Raw genomic sequence first — 18,928 nt, forward strand, 5'->3', positions numbered from 1 at the left:
CTGGAGAGGGGTCAAATGGGGTTGGAAGGTTGAAACCTGCAAAAGGCACTTCGGGTACACCCTCCCAATGTACTGTGAAAATTTGGACCCTGTAGGTGAATTTGGAGGGGCTGTAGGCTTGGCTAAATGTCAAAATTTTCAAAAAACACGTAAAATCGATGAAAAAATCCACTTTTTTGACCCTGGAGAGGGGTCAAATGGGGTTGGAAGGTTGAAACCTGCAAAAGGCACTTCGGGTACACCCTCCCAATGTACTGTGGAAATTTGGACCCTCTAGGTCAATTTGGAGGGGCTGTAGGTCTGGCTAAACGTAAAAAAACACGCAAAAATCCACTTTTTTGGCCTTGGAGAGGGGTCAAATGAGGTTGGTAGGTTGAATCCTGCAAAAAGCATTCAAGGGGCATCCTCTTATTGTATGCTGAAAATTTGGACCCCCTAGCTCAATTTTAGGGGTGAGGGGGTCAAAAATAGGGGTAAAATGTGGTTTTTCCCAACCAAAATGGGGTGGGGATGACCTAGGAAGCTGAAATTTGGATATGTTGATCACAATGGAAGTACTGACCTATGGTATGATTTTGGACCTTTTTCGTTCATTTGGGGCCTTTTTATGCCCCTCCAAAAAAATGACCTTTCTGTAATTTTCAACTTTGACCCTTGAAACTTCGGGGGTCAATTCTAGGTCCTAAATGAACCCCATTTCCCAAGTTTGACCTTATTTGATCAATTAGAACAGGTTCCAGGTCATAAAATGTAAAAATTCAAGTTTCGGTGAAACTTATATCTATATATATATATATCTATATATATATATAAAAACTGACACACCGGGAATCGTCTAGTTTGAGCTCAAAACGTCGAGAACTATCAAAATTTTTGACCCCCGACCTTTTTATCCAAAGTTGGGCCTACCGCAATAGCCATCATTTTTTACAAAAATTTGGCTAAAAATTGACAAATTGCAAGTTTTTCTTCCCCAAAAAGTTCTCGGCAAGCCTAATTGTACTGAAATGTTCAAAACTGGATCGATTTCGCTACTCCTGCCTTTTTCAGGAAAGGAGGGGGGAGACTCCTTGAGAATATAGGGCATCGTTAGAGTAGGTAATTTAGAGCAACTAATCCGGACGTTAGAGCAGTCCCCTTTCACCACTTTTCAAAAAACCGCTTTGGTAGGGCTGGTGGAATTGTAGCCTCACCTATGTATTCAAAATCAAGGAAAAAAATTATTTGAAATAAATAATGCAATGTACCTATGGGTTGTTTTTCTTTTTTTGTAATTATACCATACTTTTAGTTTATCATTTTCAATTTTATTTTTTAATACTTAGGTACTTTACTGCTTGTTATCCGCCGAAAAAAATGTGTTTTTGTCAAGTATGTATTTGTACTATTAGGTATACTTATCTACATATTTTGATGCTGTTTGTACCTATACTTCTTAAGGTTGATGTTGGACATTAAGTAAATTTAATTAACAACTTTGGATGTTGATTTTTTTTCAAATTTCAAGTCAAGTTATATAAAAGGATTTATTTCCACTCATTTAAGTACATATGTATTCTTATAGGACAGGTCATCCCTCGTACTCCTCTAAATAAAAGTGGGCGGATTCTTACCAAATTTGGCAGAGAACTTCATTTTCAGTTGAGAATCACTCAGAAACAATTTTAGCTCCCGTGGTGCCCTTTTTTAAAAGTTGATAATAATGACTAAAAAAAACTGGCACCACTGTAGGTATTCCAAAATATTCACCAAGTTTCAAGAATGATATATATTTCAAATGGCTGGGGCTGTGGTAAATGCAAAATAAAAAATTTTAAAAATTGAAATGATTCGCGTAGGTATTATAATGTGAAAGATTGTAGAGTGGTCCCTTCTTGACATGTTGTATAAAATACCTACATCGAAATGATCTGTCACTTTCATACTTACAAGTTTGTGGGTTCTTTTCCAACAATTCGCTGTCAAAGATTGTTTCAGGCTCCGTGTGGCCAGCCCCGACCATGAGGGGGTGGGGGTCGAAAATAGTGCCAATCGTTTGTGCTTCGTTTGTGCACGTTTGTGCACTAATTACTTTCGTTTGTGCTCACCCCCTTCATGGCGTATTTGAAGGGAGCCTTGGTCGGGGCTGGGGACACGCAGCCCCGACCATGAGGGGGAGGGGGTTGAAATTAGTGTCAATCGTTTGTGCTTCGTTTGTGCACGTTTGTGCACCAATTGGTTTCGTTTGTGCTTGCTCCCCTACAAAGTGGAAATGGTCGGGGCTGGGGACACGCAGCCCCGACCATGAGGGGGAGGGGGTCGAAAATAGTGCCAATCGTTTGTGCTTCGTTTGTGCACGTTTGTGCACCAATTGGTTTCGTTTGTGCTCGCTCCCCTACAAAGTTGAAATGGTCGGGGCTGGGGACATGCTAATAGGGGGAGCCCATAGGAAGGGCTTTAGAGGAATGAAAACCATACACATCGTTTGTGCTTTTGATGCTGAGGATTGTGCACTCATCAAATTGACCCATTGCGTTCGTTTTGTTATACTTGTAATTAAAAGCGTAATTATTCTTGGTCAGGGCTGGCGCTGGGGACACGCAGCCCCGACCATGAGGGGGAGAGGGTCGAAAATAGTGCCAATCGTTTGTGCTTCGTTTGTGCACGTTTGTGCACCAATTGGTTTCGTTTGTGCTCACTCCCCTACAAAGTTGAAATGGAAGGGGGCTGGAGACACGGGGGTGAAATGGGAATTTTGAGAAAAATAACTATCAATGAGTAGGGTATCGTTTCCATATGATTCGATACCGCTGAGCACGAATATGACCTCAGATTTTCTGCTACACTCACCTACCCCTCTCTAGAGCCCCTCAGCCTCCCTCAATTTTCACGATTTTCGAAATAAAGTTTTTTTGATGACATTGGTGTCGTTTTCATATGATTCGATACCGCTGAGCACGAATATGACCTCAGATGTTCGGCTACACTTGCCTACCCCAAATACACATGCTTAGGTATTCCAGGAGATCAGTACAGAAGTAAATTTTTGATCACTTTGCAAATGGTACAAAAATTGAAAAAAAAAAACGGGGAATATATATTGGCACGACAGAAAAAGTGATTCGAACGACAGGACATTCGAACGACAAAATAAGGCATTCTAACGACAATTTTCAACAATTTTCAACGACAGTCCAGCACGACAACTTAAGTGATACGAACGACAATTCAATCTCATACAAACGACGAAAGAAATGTAATCCACATCCAAATAAATTATTCCCCGCCAAAAAAAGAATTGCCCGGAAAAATAAATAATTCCCCGCCAAAAAAACAAAATGCCCGGCAAAATAAATTATTTCCCCCCGAAATTTTTTTTTCAGAGAAATAACTCATTTTGTGATTATGCAAGAAGTTCATTTTTGAGTTTCTTGATTTCATATGGCTGAACTAATTGCTGAGCAAGGTCAAAAAACTCATATATTTTGAGTAATAAACCTCAATTAAAAACACTATTTTCTCTTTCTTTAATCAGATAACTGCAATTTTTCTTAATTTCCTCATGTTAAACAATTTTTTAACTTCAAAATCACTCTGGAGGAAGGTGAACAACTGTCTCCTGCCTCTTGCTCAGATCAGCTCAGACTTTTAATTCGTTTGGAGATGTTCCAATTCTTTATTTGGGTTTGCTGCCTGGTGATCCGCATATAAGTCGAGCAAAGAAAAGCGTACCTATGTACGTCAATTTGTTCCTGCCCCTACAACACTAAATCGGCACTGTGCAAGCATACTTTAGGTAGGTACCTATGCACATTCGTCTCAAGCTCAAGTTCCTGCTGAAGGGAAGTCAATTCCTTTGGGACAGAAGCGGAAGAGAGGCAGATCCTCAAAAGTCAAAAAAGCACTACTTGTACAATTTGTCGTGCACGATTTGTCGTTAAATGTATTATATAGACGTGCATTAAATTATTCCGTCGGGCAATACCTTATATCGTCGTTGAAATTCATTTACTGTCGTTCAAAAACTTTTTTCGTCGTGAAATAATTCTCTTTCCGTGCAATGCCTTTTTCTGTCGTTAAAATGCCCTTTTTTCGTCGTTAAAACGCCTTTTTCTGTCGTGCCGATAAATCACACCCAAAAAAAACAATCTTCCAAAGAAAAAAATTCGTGGAACTATATAAACGAAATTCAATGCAATCCTTCATTACGAGCAAAAAGTCCCTCCTCAAAGAGAACTTATTTTTAATACCCTATCCTGATTTTTTTTGCATCGGTCCCCACCCACCAAACCTGTTTTGGGATAAAATGACCCGATTGTATTTTCATGTTTTCTGTCCACCTGGGCAATTGCCATCAAAATCCAAGAACAGTTTTTCGATTCTACTCATTTACTGAGTGGCTAGAAACTTCCAAATACGAGTATGTAGCTTCTTTTTGAGTTAATTAGTGGTTTGAAAATTTTGTATTCTGAAACCAACATCATCAAAATAACTATTTTAAAAATCGTGAAAATAGAGGGAGGCTGAGGGGCTCTGGAGAGGACTAGGTGATTGTAGCAGAAAATCTGAAGTCATATTCGTGATCGGCGGTATCGAATCATATGAAAACGACACCAATGTCATCAAAAAAACTTTATTTCGAAAATCGTGAAAATTGAGGGAGGCTGAGGGGCTCTAGAGAGGGGTAGGTGAGTGTAGCAGAAAATCTGAGGTCATATTCGTGCACAGCGGTATCGAATCATATGGAAACGATACCCTACTCATTGATAGTTATTTTTCTCAAAATTCCCATTTCACACCCGTGTCTCCAGCCCCCTTCCATTTCAACTTTGTAGGGGAGTGAGCACAAACGAGACCAATTGGTGCACAAACGTGCACAAACGAAGCACAAACGATTGGCACTATTTTCGACCCTCTCCCCCTCATGGTCGGGGCTGCGTGTCCCCAGCCCCGACCAAGAATAATTAATCTTTTAATTACAACATTACAAGTATAACAAAACGAACGCAATGGGTCAATTTGATGAGTGCACAATCCTCAGCATCAAAAGCACAAACGATGTGTATGGTTTTCATTCCTCTAAAGCCCTTCCTATGGGCTCCCCCTATTAGCATGTCCCCAGCCCCGACCATTTCAACTTTGTAGGGGAGCGAGCACAAACGAAACCAATTGGTGCACAAACGTGCACAAACGAAGCACAAACGATTGGCACTATTTTCGACCCCCTCCCCCTCATGGTCGGGGCTGCGTGTCCCCAGCCCCGACCATTTCCACTTTGTAGGGGAGCAAGCACAAACGAAACCAATTGGTGCACAAACGTGCACAAACGAAGCACAAACGATTGACACTAATTTCAACCCCCTCCCCCTCATGGTCGGGGCTGGGGACACGCAGCCCCGACCAAGGCTCCCTTCAAATACGCCATGAAGGGGGTGAGCACAAACGAAAGTAATTAGTGCACAAACGTGCACAAACGAAGCACAAACGATTGGCACTATTTTCGACCCCCACCCCCACATGGTCGGGGCTGGCCACACGGAGCTATTGTTTCAAGCCTGCTGATTGTATTTTCATTTTGAAATTTTGAAATTTAACAATCCGATGGAGCTATTTATCAATTTTGAAAGGTTGAACGTTACACGCGGTATGGGAAAAATCCGGATTATCTTCGTATCTGGGCCGGATGATTTTAATCGGTGAACGAGTGTGATTTCCATAAAATGAGCGGAAATTTGACGTCAGTGATAGAAAACACTTCCATCCGGTTAGCAACGGTCACTTTCAGATAAAAAATCATTATTTCCCCAACTTTTGATGAATATCATTTGTAAAAAAAAAAAAGCGATAGGATAAATGTAAAGCAGGATCACTGGACGAGTATTTATAACGCAAAAAAACTGCACCAGTGCGTTGCCGTGATTGATCGCGATATGAAATTCCTCTCAGAAAAAAGTTCGCGTTGACTGTTGATTGTACAGATGCACCATGTGCAAAAATTGTTAGAAAAATCTAATCCATAAACGAAAAGTCGCGAGTTTAAAAGTAAAATCACTTTTCATTTTACACAGAACTGATCAATATATCATAATTCGCTGTTTTTATGTATACTAGTGTCTAATATTTATTGGTGAATTTTTTTGAATACCAAAATGTCACTTGGTACATCATTTTGCGAATTCATCGAATATTACATCGATAATATAGAAGGCTACGCAGACATTTCCATATGTTTCATAGGAGTGATTTTGAATACATTCAACATCGTGGTATTTACAAGGAAAAATATGATTTCATCAGCAAATTTGATATTTACGCATTTGGCCGTCGCAGATTTATTGAATTTACTAACAAGCATTCTGTATTCATGGATATACTTCTTTCAAAGGAGGCAAATCGAAAATTGGACTTACACACTTGCAGTAATTTATTTAAGTTGTGTGTTTTTGATAGAAGCTCTTCGCTGCATGGGCGTATTTCTCACAATGATGTTGGCAATATGGAAATACATCGCTGTAGTTCACCCATTGAAAGTACGTTGTTGGTGTACGATGAAAATCACACGCAATACAGTCATCGCTTGTTACATTATTAGTGTTTTGCTCTGCACACCAATATATTTTTGCTACAAGTTCAAGGAGTACATCCTTACAAAAGGTGTAAACGAACATTGTTACTTCCGCCCACAGCAAAAAATTGATTCTACGTGTTATATTGCATTTTTTATCATAACAGTGACACAACAAGTTTTGCCATCAGTTGTGCTGCCAATATTCAGTATTAGGTGAGTAATCAAAACCGAACAAGGAAAATTTATTACGCACTTGCATGAGCTGAAAAATATTTACTCAATAAATGAAAATATCTATACCTACAGTAGGTAGTCTTGATTAGTTGCTTATGGAACAATTGAAAATAAATAATCCAATTTTGTTTTTGTAGAATGATTGTCCCGCTATTAACAAAAGGATCAATTAATGATGAAGTACGAAGTGCACGCTCTAACGTCCGAAAAAGCGCTAGTAACGCAAAAATGAAACAACAAACCGATCGATCAGTAATCATAACCTTGACAGTCGTGGTATTATTTTGGATTGCCCAAATCCCTGTTGGAGTGTATAATCTAATCACGGCGTTGTTACCTGACCTCATTAACAAGGTGAATAATGATCAACGCCTATGTTACGAGAGGTATGTCACTGTATTATCAGGAGGTAGCTTTTATTACATCAATATATCCGTATCGTTCGTCATATATTACGCCATGAGTCAAAATTTTAGAACCACATTTCTATCTCTGTTCAACAGTAGTAGGACTATTGCTCAAAATACGAACGTTTTTTCTCTGATTAGTACGAGAGAAACTCACACAAGCCCAGAAGAAGGCCAAGCTTAATGATAACAATTCTTTACAAAGCTAATTGCGCCAGGGATCCCAAAATCGATCAAACTATACTTACACATTTGGCTTTAAAAAAACACACTCTTGATCAGATCACATTTAATTTTTTCCCGTTTCAATAGCTCATCCTGGTTGTCCCATTAGAAAACGGGCACCATTTTCAAGCTTATCTATGTAATTACCAATAATCCCAACGTCAAATTAACATTCTGACATCGTCATAGAAAATATGCGCATATCACTTAGTGATAAAATTATCGCAAGCTAGCGCAAAAATATAATTATACCTATTGAACATTATAAAATAAAGTCTGCTGCCAGGTATTGTAGTTGAATCGTTCTAAGGTAACTTGACCAGTAGTTGATCACATTGCGCGAAGTGCTATAAAAATAATTATTTTACCGCATAGTAAAAACAAAAATTCGAAAAAACTTTATTATGTTTCAAAAGAGAAAAAATCAGCAATACTAACTGTGCATTTGAAATTTTAAAAATCACAAAATTTGTGGATAAATTCGCCATTGATCATCTAGTACCTAGACAAGAAAAATCGTTCTCAGCCAGTATAGTTGATCATTGTTATTTAACAACTTGAATTCATTAAAACACCTCCGAATTCACAAAAACAACTTCGTCGACTCCAGTTGTTCACATTCATATTTCATCCTCAGTGCATATCCGCCCTTTTCTGTTATTCAAAATACCGTAAACTGGGGTAACATTGAAATCGCGGGGTAACATTGAAATCGCAGGGTAACATTGAAGGGTGCGGTTTTTCATCACATTATGCTCCATTGCGGTGGAACTATGAAGAATGGAGCAATTCTGACACCAGGAATGGATAGAGTACACTTTGGCAGTTATTTTTCCTATTTTATCATTTTCAACTAGTGGTTCCAACACCAATAAAAAAGCAAGTGAAAAAAAGTGGTGTTTGAATTGATTTTGATTAATGTGAAAAGCTTGGTGTCTGGAATTATGAATTTTCTAATAATCAGTCAAGTGACATTATAGATGTGTTGGTACACCTCCTGACTACAAATTAGCGCATTTGTTCATGTGCCAAAGTTCTTCCCTGAGGTGAGGAGTAAAAAAATAATATTCAAACTGGGGTAACTTTGAAGGCTATGAAAAAATCATGAAAGTTCAGTAAAATTGGCCAAAAATGCACAAAAATGCTTGAAAACTTGTTGAAAATGATGTGAAAACTTGAAAAACAGCTCTAAAATCATTGAGAAATCATGAGGTCAAATTGGCCAAAATACACAAAAAATTCCTGAAAACTTGAAAAATTTCAAATTATCAATGTGTAGCACTCTTTCCCATACAACAATGACCATGCTAATTTTGATGTGAATGTCGACCCATCCACATCCGTCACTTTTGGATGCCACATGTCGATGTGAATTTTGACACTGTGTCGAGCTAATTGTCGATGTAATTGTCGACTGATGGTTGATCTGCATTTGTGTCGACAATTGGCTCGACACACAGTCGAAATTCACATCGACTTGTGGCATCCAAAAGTGACGGATGTGGATGGATCGACGTTCACATCGAAATTTATGTCGACCTCCTGCTTCATAAAGTTATAAAATTTGAGTTTAAAAATTTTAAATTTTTTTTCCAAAAAATGATGTCCTCTGATGTGGCTATTGCTCATGCTGAAAACAGCATCGATGCAAAATCCACGTCCAAAGAAGTACAGACAAAAAGTCTGTATAATCAAAAAGTTGAACAGAGATTCCTTATTATCAAAGATGGTGCAATACTTTATCTAAGAGTACTAAACTAATCCATTTTCATGTCGACATGTTGATGTTAATGTTGATGTGAAATTTGACATCAACAAATACATCCACAATATCAACATCATATCATCTACAACTCCAAACTGTGGAAAAGTGAATAATTTCATCAATGCCCTAAAAAATTTGTTTTCCTCATTGAACAAGATCATATTTTTGAATGTTTACTAAACTTTCAAACACTAAAACAGACATTTTGATTCCAAAAAATTGGTCGACATAGTTGTAGATGTAAATTACAAGCATCGAATTTTACATCTACATGTCAATCTGGCATGTTGAGGTATCAGAAATAATGGGAAAATTTTGAAAATTTTCATTTACCTACCTGGCTTTTGTACAGACAGAAGATTCCTACTAAATAATTAATTTATCACTTTTCCATCATTATGTTGGAAAAAAACATAGTCGATGTTAATGTCGACGTCGACAATTGTTGTGTGGGTTCATAAATTCAATTGTGAATATGGATCATTTTGCAGGTGCTTGACGCGTATAAAGTGACCAAGAAGTGAATATTCATGGTTTTGATAATTTTTGACCTTGAGTGAAGCACATTTCAAGGGGCCTTCAAAGTTACCCCAAATGCTGGGTAACTTTGAAGGGCACTTCTTTTGGCTCTTGCGCCTGATAGGAAAAAAGTAGGCAACTTCTGTAACCGCCAGAACGTAGTGCTGACATAGCTTTATCAAAAGCACCACACACATTTCCCCTACCTCCGCCATTCATACCTCTAAACATGAAAAATTCTGAAAAATCCTTCAATGTTACCCCAGTTTACTGTAAGATTTATCAAGTGATCAACTACTGGACAAAACCATGATCAACTACATGGATTTTTGTGATCAACTACTAGCTATTTTACTTTTTGAACTTGAAATTGAAAAAATAATAAGAAGAAACAACAAAATAAGATAATATAATGAAAAAGTGATCGTATGGTGCTTTGCTCATCACCCCAAGTTTTTTTGTTTCGAAATGATAGCTACTTTTTTACAAGACTTCCACTACTAGGGTCAACTACTGGTCAGGTTACCTTACATGATATTATTTTTTCCTCAAAAAATTGTTGTCCTCTTTTTGTACTCGTAGAAAACCGTAGTACAATTTTAGAGCTGATCGTTATACTAACACCCTCCCTCTCGTAACGTGTTGAAACCTAATACCAGAAATCCAGCATGTCAAAAAACTGATTTTAGAAAATTCAATTGAGTAACCGTAATGATTGAGCATTTCAAGGCAATTTAACTACCTACTACCTTTATACGAATCTGAAACTTGATTAAACGACTTGTGGATGCTCAAGTTCATGAGAAAATTCGATAAAATTGACAAACCGCAAGTTTTTCTGTCCAAAAAGTTGTTCTCAGCGAGCTTAATTGCACTAAAATGTTCGATTTCAGTCCTGTTAAAGTCTGAGCCGATACCTCGAGTGGTCCCGTTATTACTTAGAATGGAGGTTCCACTTAATTTGGTCAAAATTTTTTTTTTGCGATCCATCTTAGTAAGTACTTACTTGTATGTAGGTATAGGTACTAATAAGTAAGTACGGTAGTAAGCAATAGTACCTTTTTTTAAAAAATTGTTTATTATATTATATAAGAAGTACTTAAATATTATCTAAGTGCCTAATGGAATTTCTTACAACTGACAACATGAAATCTAACTCTAAGTTACACTTAGATTCCTACTCAAATGACTTTTGTCAATTAGATCTAGTGGGAACTGTTCACGTATGCATTAAGTATTCAAAAACTAATAAGTACCTATAATTAAAAAATGATACACACAAAATAGTTATTCATCATTTCTGATATCTATTATCTATAGGCCAAGTTTGACCTACTGGGGTGTTCTCCAATTAATAATTGAAACTAAAGAGCTTCACTCCGTAGGCTGCTCCACTGACTAGGTACTTCGTAACTTGGTACCTAGCTACGTAAGTACCTATGCAATTTTATTTACTTTTATTTTTACTAAATTGAAGTGCTTCTTATGCTCTAAAGTTTTGATTCCGTGGACTATTTTCCTAAGATGGATAATTTTTTCATAAAATCAATTTTAATATTGAAAATATGTAGTACAAAAAATATCCTCGTACATAAGCTCTGCATGCTTTTCACGAATATCTTTCGAACAAAGCATTCTACAGAAAAATTAATAGCCTCAAGCAGAAAGAAAATGTTACGCTGTACAATTTCCTTCGGCTTCATTATAGTTTTCTTATAAAATTAATGGTGTTGAAAAATACAAAAATTATTTTTCAGAAGAATCTGTATACTTAAAATCAAAATTGAGGAGTAAAACAGTTGTTTTAGACGATTTTTGACTACGCCACAGGAAAGAGCAAAATGTAGATACCTATTCAATATTATTTATATGGCCATCATAAAAAGGTAAACAAAGATGAAATTTAAAAAAAAAAATCAAGACATGACGTAAACAGTGTTTTTGATTTCCAGGTGTAATTACTAATTAGGTAGGTACCTATGCCAAAATTATATTTGAAAAACGCACTTTTTTGGTAGCTTTTTGTCATCTGTATAAGCAAGACAGTAATTTTATTCTTCTATTCCATCAAAAAATGATAAAATGATATCAACATTACAGATAGAATAATTTTCGAATTTTTTTTCAGCAATCTTTAACAATTATTTTCTCGAAAATATCAAAAAACATCTTCGCAGTTCTTGATATGTTGTTCTAAGTACATAGGTACATACATAAAAAGCTATTTTTGACATTTTTTCAGAATTTTTAGTTTGAACCTTTGATACCTACTTTTATTTTAATTGCAAGCTTTTCAACTGTTTTTTTTTTTTTTTTTAATATCATCAAAAGTCGCAACATTGATTTTAGAACCATGAGCGAAAAGCCCTTAGAATGTGGAGCAAAATGAAAAAAAAAAATCAATCGATGTAGCATCGATTATAATCAGCCAATCGGTCCCATCTCCGGATTCGAGTTTGCAGTCAGGTAATTTTTTTCAAATCAAAAATTACCAGCTACTCTTGGATGAGTAGGTATAGATAACTACTTACAATAAAAATAAATCATGCGATATGCAAAATCTCTCATCATGGCAGAAAAATGCGATAATACCGAAATGATTAAATCAGTACACAACTGAGACTAATCGCGAAATGAACCTAATCTCAGAAAAATATTCGAGTGGACAGTTCAATGCGCGCATGCTCCGCCGTTAAATGTACATTAATTAGAAACATTGTGATCATTAATAAAAATTCGTGAGTGATAAGCAAAAATTACCACCAGATGAATAAAATTAGGTATACCTAACTGATCAAAATAATCCATTGTTTCTACAAATACCAATCGGCGAATTCGTCAAGGAAATCAAGATGACATCCAACCCATCATTCTGCGAATCCATGGATTACTACAACAATTACATAAGGGGCTACGTGAATATACCAATATGTTTCATCGGAGTCATCTTCAATCTATTCAACATACTGGTATTTACAAGGAAAAACATGATTTCATCGGCCAATCTGATATTCACCAATTTGGCCATTGCAGACTTACTTACTTTATTGAGCAGCATTCCAAGTTTATGGATAGGCTTCTTTCAATACTACATCGCCCTTGTCCAAGGAGATTATGAAAATTGGACTCACACACGAGCGGTAATTTATTTATACAGTATAGATTTCGTCGAGATTTTTACCAAGATATCAGTATTCTTGACAGTAATGTTGGCCATATGGAGACACATCGCTATAGCACATCCATTAAAGGAACGGTATTGGTGCAGTATGAAGACTACAAGGAATACAGTGATAGCAATTTACGTTATTAGTGTTTTGTTCAGTATACCGCTATACTTTTCTTATAGAATCTTAAGTATTAACGGCACTGATATGTATTATCTTCCTCTTGAGGTAGAGAATTCAATTCTGCTTGATATTTCATTCGCAATCACAACAGTGCTAAAACAAATACTGCCATCGGTTGTCCTGCCAATATTTTCTTTCAAGTGAGTGATCAAAATTAAATGAAAATTTAACACATAATTACCTATAGTTTTCCTTGAATAATATGAAACAACTGCCTAGTCTCCTACAAATACGAGTAGGTACCTACCTAATTAATCTGGGTTTGTTTTTAACAGACTGATCGTTGCCCTATTAACAAACCAACGCAATAAGGAAAAGACAATTTCATCTTCAAATACTCGAAATAAGACCAGAAACCTGAAAATGAAACAACAAGTCAATCGATCAATAATCATAACGTTGACAGTTTTGGTACTATTTTTAATTATTCGACTTCCCGCAGGGCTGTATAAATTAATCGATCCAATACCTGGCGTTCATAATGAGCTGCCTTTTTTTGTACATAAATGTTTTGAACGAGTGAGATTTATAGTAGAAACTTTGAATGTGATCAATATGTCTATCACGTTTATGGTATATTACATCATGAGTCAAAATTTTAGAGCCACGTTTAAATCTTTATTGTTCAAGAGTGATGGTTTTTCTCCTCGAAAAATGAACCTGCTTCCTTTGGGAAATACAAGAAAAATTGATACGATTCCTGAAACTGACCAGGTTTATTGATAGAATAATTTCAGTAGTACCTATGCAGCAAATAGAGAACTCATTATTGAGCTAATTAGGTACATAAAATACCTATCTCAGAAACGGATAATTATGCTTTTTATAATGTCACATTCCATTTTCCCTATTATCAAATCGTAAACGCTCATCCCGGAAGATCGCATTAGATAATGGAATATCATAATTTTAAGCTTATCACTGATGATTGGAATTTGAATGTCAGACTAACACTTCGTCATAAATAACTGATAGATATGAAATTTTTATCGAAATTTTATTCGATGAAAAAATTAACAAAAGCAAGCGCAAAGAGCACAAATTCATGTTTTTTTTATTGGATTCTGAGACCAAGGTTAGGTAGGTATATTATAACAAAGTGAGAAAAATAAATCGCTTCGAGTAGATTTTCTCAAATTTTTCATTGGGCCTTTATTTGGATGATTATCAGTACCTCGATGAATGAATTATAAAATAAGGTGTAGGTGATAAGCGCTACGTAAATTTCTCAAAATATAACAGCTAAATTACTTAGGTACATATTGCAATAATAGTACTAGGTACACAATGTAATTCGAATGGAAATTGTTTATATAGGTACCTACCTATGTATTATGCAAAAATGATCATTAAAAAAATGCACACGGAATTGTTGAATTCTACTTGATACTCATTTCACCAAAACCACAAAACATTTTATATTAGGTACACACAAGATTTCAAACTATGTTAAACTACCAGTTATGGACCACTTTTTTACAATTGATCGCCAAGACATCATTTATGACCCAATTTTGATTTTTTTTTTTTTTTTTAAATAATCCTTGAAGCTTCCTCTTTTACTTCATGGTGTTCAGTTTTGAAAAAAAAATAATTTCAATTTCCTTAATTTATATTTTGAAATAAGGTCTGAAAAAAGGCAGTTTTTGAAGAAGTACCAATTATGGATCATGCAAAATGAACGGAAGCGTTCAATTTTTTTCACTCTGAGATCAGTTATAGTACCCTGAGAACCACATAGAAAATTGTCATCAAAGTTCACAAATATTGAAGTTGAAAAACTACCAATTGTGGACCAGTCCGCAATTGGTACCTGACAACCCTTTTAAAATTGAAAAATTCATTGAAAAAAAAATTATCTATCTACTAATTACGGACCAAAAATGAATTTCACAATTTGAATGTTCATTGAGTGGAACATGAAAATAATGTGGTACCTATGCAACATAAATACATAAAACTTGGTTTATGGTAACCAATAAATTTTGAAAACATTACAGCGATTTCATGTTTGAACATTGTCATTCTACCAAAAAGCACCTAACATTATACAGTGGCGTCGCGATAAGTGAAAATTCAAGGGAAGAAAATTTTTGTTTCACTTATCGAGTTTTTCACATACAAAGGTTTCAGATAGAGAGTTTTTTTTTTGGTCAATTTTCACTTATCGAAGTTCAGATAAAAAAAAAACGAAAAACATGAATTGAACGATAAAATTTTCCGATTTTCATTGATCATTTTCGAATTTAGTTTGATCAGCCAGTCTTAAAACAGCTCACAGGTCATCCATGCCTTCTTGTTCAACACATAATCCAATGGAAACGATTTGACTTTAGCAAAACATCGAGGCTCTGTTTCACTTATAGAGGCTGAACGAGTCAGTACCTTTCAGTTAAAGAGGTATTTTCACTTATAGAGGTAAAACACAGACAACATTTCACTTATAGAGGTAAACACGATAATTTTGGGATAAATCCTAGTTTCAGTTAACGAGGTAGCCTTTTTTCACTTATTGAGGTTGATTTACACGTAAAATTGGTCAAAGGTGAAGGGAAGGAGGTTTTTATTTCACTTATTGAGTTTTTTCACATATCGAGGTTTCACTTATCGCGACGCCACTGTATAAACCTAAAATCTGCAAAAAAAGCTTGAACATGCAAAAAAGTAGTTCTTGGTACTTAGCTTCACACATAGAAACCAAATGTTTGTCGAATATACTATTTGGACCGATGTAATTGAATTAATTAAAAACCCATGTACAAATTTAACAAAATTTTTTGAAGTTTGAAAAATCAAATTTGCAACACAAAGGTAATGGTAATACGCAAATACACGATGTTTATAAATTTTAAAACAACATAAATTGCCATTTGCCTGAAGAATTTGAAAAAAAAACTCGTCTGGTATGAAAACAATTTTAAAAAACACGTTTGTTTTGATTTTGAATTTTTGAGAATTGTGTTCACGTTGCGATCGAATCTCGTTCACATTCACATTTGCAAATGCGTTCAAAATTTTTGGGAACGCTGCCATCACTAACCTGCAGCAACATAAGTACCTACAAAAAATTAACTGGAGCAAAACTAGAACCGAACCAGAATAAAAATATGGGTTTTTAACGCTCCGACCGGCGACCTCACAAAATTTTTTGACCTTTAATGAACGTTTTGCAAGATTGTAGTGTGAACAACATGTGTTTTTGATGAAATTTTACCTCAATAAACCAGAAAATTATGACAAGACATGGTAAATGACATGAAGGGCGGTTTTCCAAAAAGCGATAAGTCAAAAATCATGATTTCGAGAAAAATGGCGTTTTTAGTGCCCATTTGAAGCCATGATGCACTTGGAGTATGCAACCTGTCCTGCATGTTGCATTAGGTTTACCTCAACACATACGTGTTGGTTTCGCGGTGAAACTCGAGTTCGCAGCGCTTCTGCAGCAGAAAAAGTAAACTGACTTATCACCTTTTGGAAAAACAATTTTTCAGTTTTTCATTTATATGATAAAACCAGTGGTGCAAATTGATGCAAGTCAACTGTAAATCACGATACAAAAGTAGAAGACCAAAAAAAAATTGATTACAAAAAATTTAACCTGTATTTTTCAAAAATTATCCATTTTGGCAATCAAATAAAAACAAAAAGTACCTATATTACGGTACTATCTAAGTATGTATTGAAAAAAAAAAAAAAAACAATTTTCACAGCTCTACTTCAACGAACACGAAGTATTACAGTAGGTACAAAAAATGTAACCCATATTTTTAACACCAAATTCAAAGGTTCATTGGATAAATGGTGACATATCGCGTTTTGGAAAAACAATTGCGATCTGCAACTTATGGAAAAGCTGAATTGTGAGTAAATAAATAGGAATTTTGGGTAGGTTAGGCAGTAAATAGGTGAGATACAACCTATAGAACACAATGGCGTGAAAAACTCAATTTTCAAAAAAATTGACTTATCCACGTTTGGAAACCGCCCTTCACATGAAATAGTCCATTTTCAGCTCATCAAAATTCAAATCCAGAATAGTCAAAACACCAAGTAAAACCTTCCAAATTTCATTGGGTGTTTTTGGTGATTCTTTTATGTGAGATGGACTTTAAATTTCATTGAAACACTCTGAATTCAACCACTTTTCAAAATTTTGGGTTTTTCAACTTCAATTCTTGCTCCCGACATGAAAATTCTGACATACTTTGAATGCAATCTCCTCTAAAACAGAAAAGAAAAGTCAGAGTGGAACAGAACGCTAAACCGGAACGGAACGATATTTTTAAACGGAGCAGAACGATACAAAAAACTTGGAACAGAATTATTTTTCATGCTGGAGCTGAACCCTGAACCTGGAACGAAATTCATTCCGCTCCGCAACACTGGGCACTCCTATTGGACAAGTTGCGAACTAGCTAGGGCGTCTCAAAAAAAAGATCCATAATTGGTACCCCAGACCCCAGTCCATAACTGGTAGTTTACCTTATGCTTATTGCTTGAAAAAAAATATCATCAAAAATGGCCGCAGAATTACAAAAATCAAAAAGGAAAATTATGATAATTAATTGATAAAAATAATAAAAGTTGAAAAAAAAATAGACAGGTGCGCTGCACCTGTGACAAACAGTGTGCGTGTCCTATTTTGTCAAGCAAGTACAGCCCCCGTGAATTTCATCACAAAAAGTCCATAGTTGTGAATATCAAAAAAATGTGCACTTTCTGGATTTCTTTCTTCAAATTTCCAAATCCGCTGTCAAAGTATAAATTTCAAAATTTTCATTTTGCAATCACCCCACTGCACCTTGTCTGTTTACATGAAAGATTCAATATTGAAGAGTTTTTTGAAAAAAACGAGAAAATAGGTAAATTTTAACTTGATAAGAAATTTTTATTTTCACTATAAATTACACACACAAACGTTTCGGCACACAGTGCCTTCATCAGGTGATGCGAAAAGACTGAATACCAGTGAAATAATACAAGTACAATGAATCTAGTAAAACGTGATAAAAATACCTAATTGAATAATTGTACCAGAGCTTCAACAATGTTGCTGACGTCATGTTTCACATGAGAACCATACTTTTCGTATATCCACTTGTAGAACATGTCTTCCTGAATTAAGGACACCAGCCAACACAATATCATGATAACGTTTAAAAAAAATCACCAAAAAATCAAGTAATACAATATTGAAGAGTTTTTTGAAAAAAAAAAAAACAGAAGATAGGTAGATTTCAACTTGATAAGAAATTTTTATTTTGATGATTTTTTTAAACGTTATCGTGATATTGTGTTGGCTGGTTGCCTTAATTCAGGAAGACATGTTCTACAAGTGGATATACAAAAAGTATGGTTCTCATGTGAAACATGACGTCAGCAACATTGTTGAAGCTCTGGTACAATTCAATTAGGTATTTTTATCTCGTTTACTCGATTCATCGTACTTGTATTATTCCACTGGTATTCAGTCTTTTTCGCATCACCTGATGAAGGCACTATGTGCCGAAACGTTTGTGTGTGTAATTTAGTGAAAATAAAATTTTTTTATCAAGTTAAAATCTACCTATTATCTCGTTTTTTTCAAAAAACTCTTCAATATTGTATTATTTGATTTTTTGATGATTTTTTTTAAACTTTATCGTGATGAAAGATTCAAGTTCGTAGTATGTGTTTTCATTTTGAAATTTGAAAACTAAACAATATGATGGAATCATTACCTCTCCTTCAGTTCTAAAAAGTTGAATGTTACACGTGATCTGGAAATAATCCGGATTCTGAAATCCGGATTATTTCTAATCGCAGAACGATTGTGATTCCATAAAATGAGCGGAAATTTGGTTTCACTGATAGAAAAAACTTCCATCCGGTCAGCATCGGT

The 18,928-nt window shown here is 35.4% G+C and overlaps 1 protein-coding gene across 1 annotated transcript; it reads left to right on the forward strand.

The window, feature by feature from the left end:
• Positions 1-12,379: 12,379 nt before the first annotated feature.
• On the forward strand, positions 12,380-14,381 carry LOC135834517 (sex peptide receptor-related protein 2-like). The gene is made up of 2 exons (XM_065348445.1): positions 12,380-13,187; positions 13,323-14,381. The coding sequence occupies exons 1-2, from the start codon at positions 12,550-12,552 to the stop codon at positions 13,768-13,770; spliced, it is 1,086 nt and encodes a 361-aa protein (XP_065204517.1). The 5' UTR covers positions 12,380-12,549; the 3' UTR covers positions 13,771-14,381.
• The last annotated feature ends 4,547 nt before the right edge of the window (positions 14,382-18,928 follow it).

This window comes from Planococcus citri, chromosome 2 (genome assembly GCF_950023065.1).
Source record: "Planococcus citri chromosome 2, ihPlaCitr1.1, whole genome shotgun sequence".
NCBI lineage: Eukaryota > Metazoa > Arthropoda > Insecta > Hemiptera > Pseudococcidae > Planococcus > Planococcus citri.

What these genes read in the sequence shown, in the direction of transcription:
- LOC135834517 (XM_065348445.1), top strand. Translation starts at nt 12,550, where the DNA reads ATGACATCCAACCCATCATTCTGCGAATCCATGGATTACTACAACAAT. An exon ending in CTGCCAATATTTTCTTTCAA is followed by an intron (nt 13,188 to 13,322) that starts GTGAGTGATCAA and finishes TGTTTTTAACAG; the next exon opens with ACTGATCGTTGCCCTATTAA.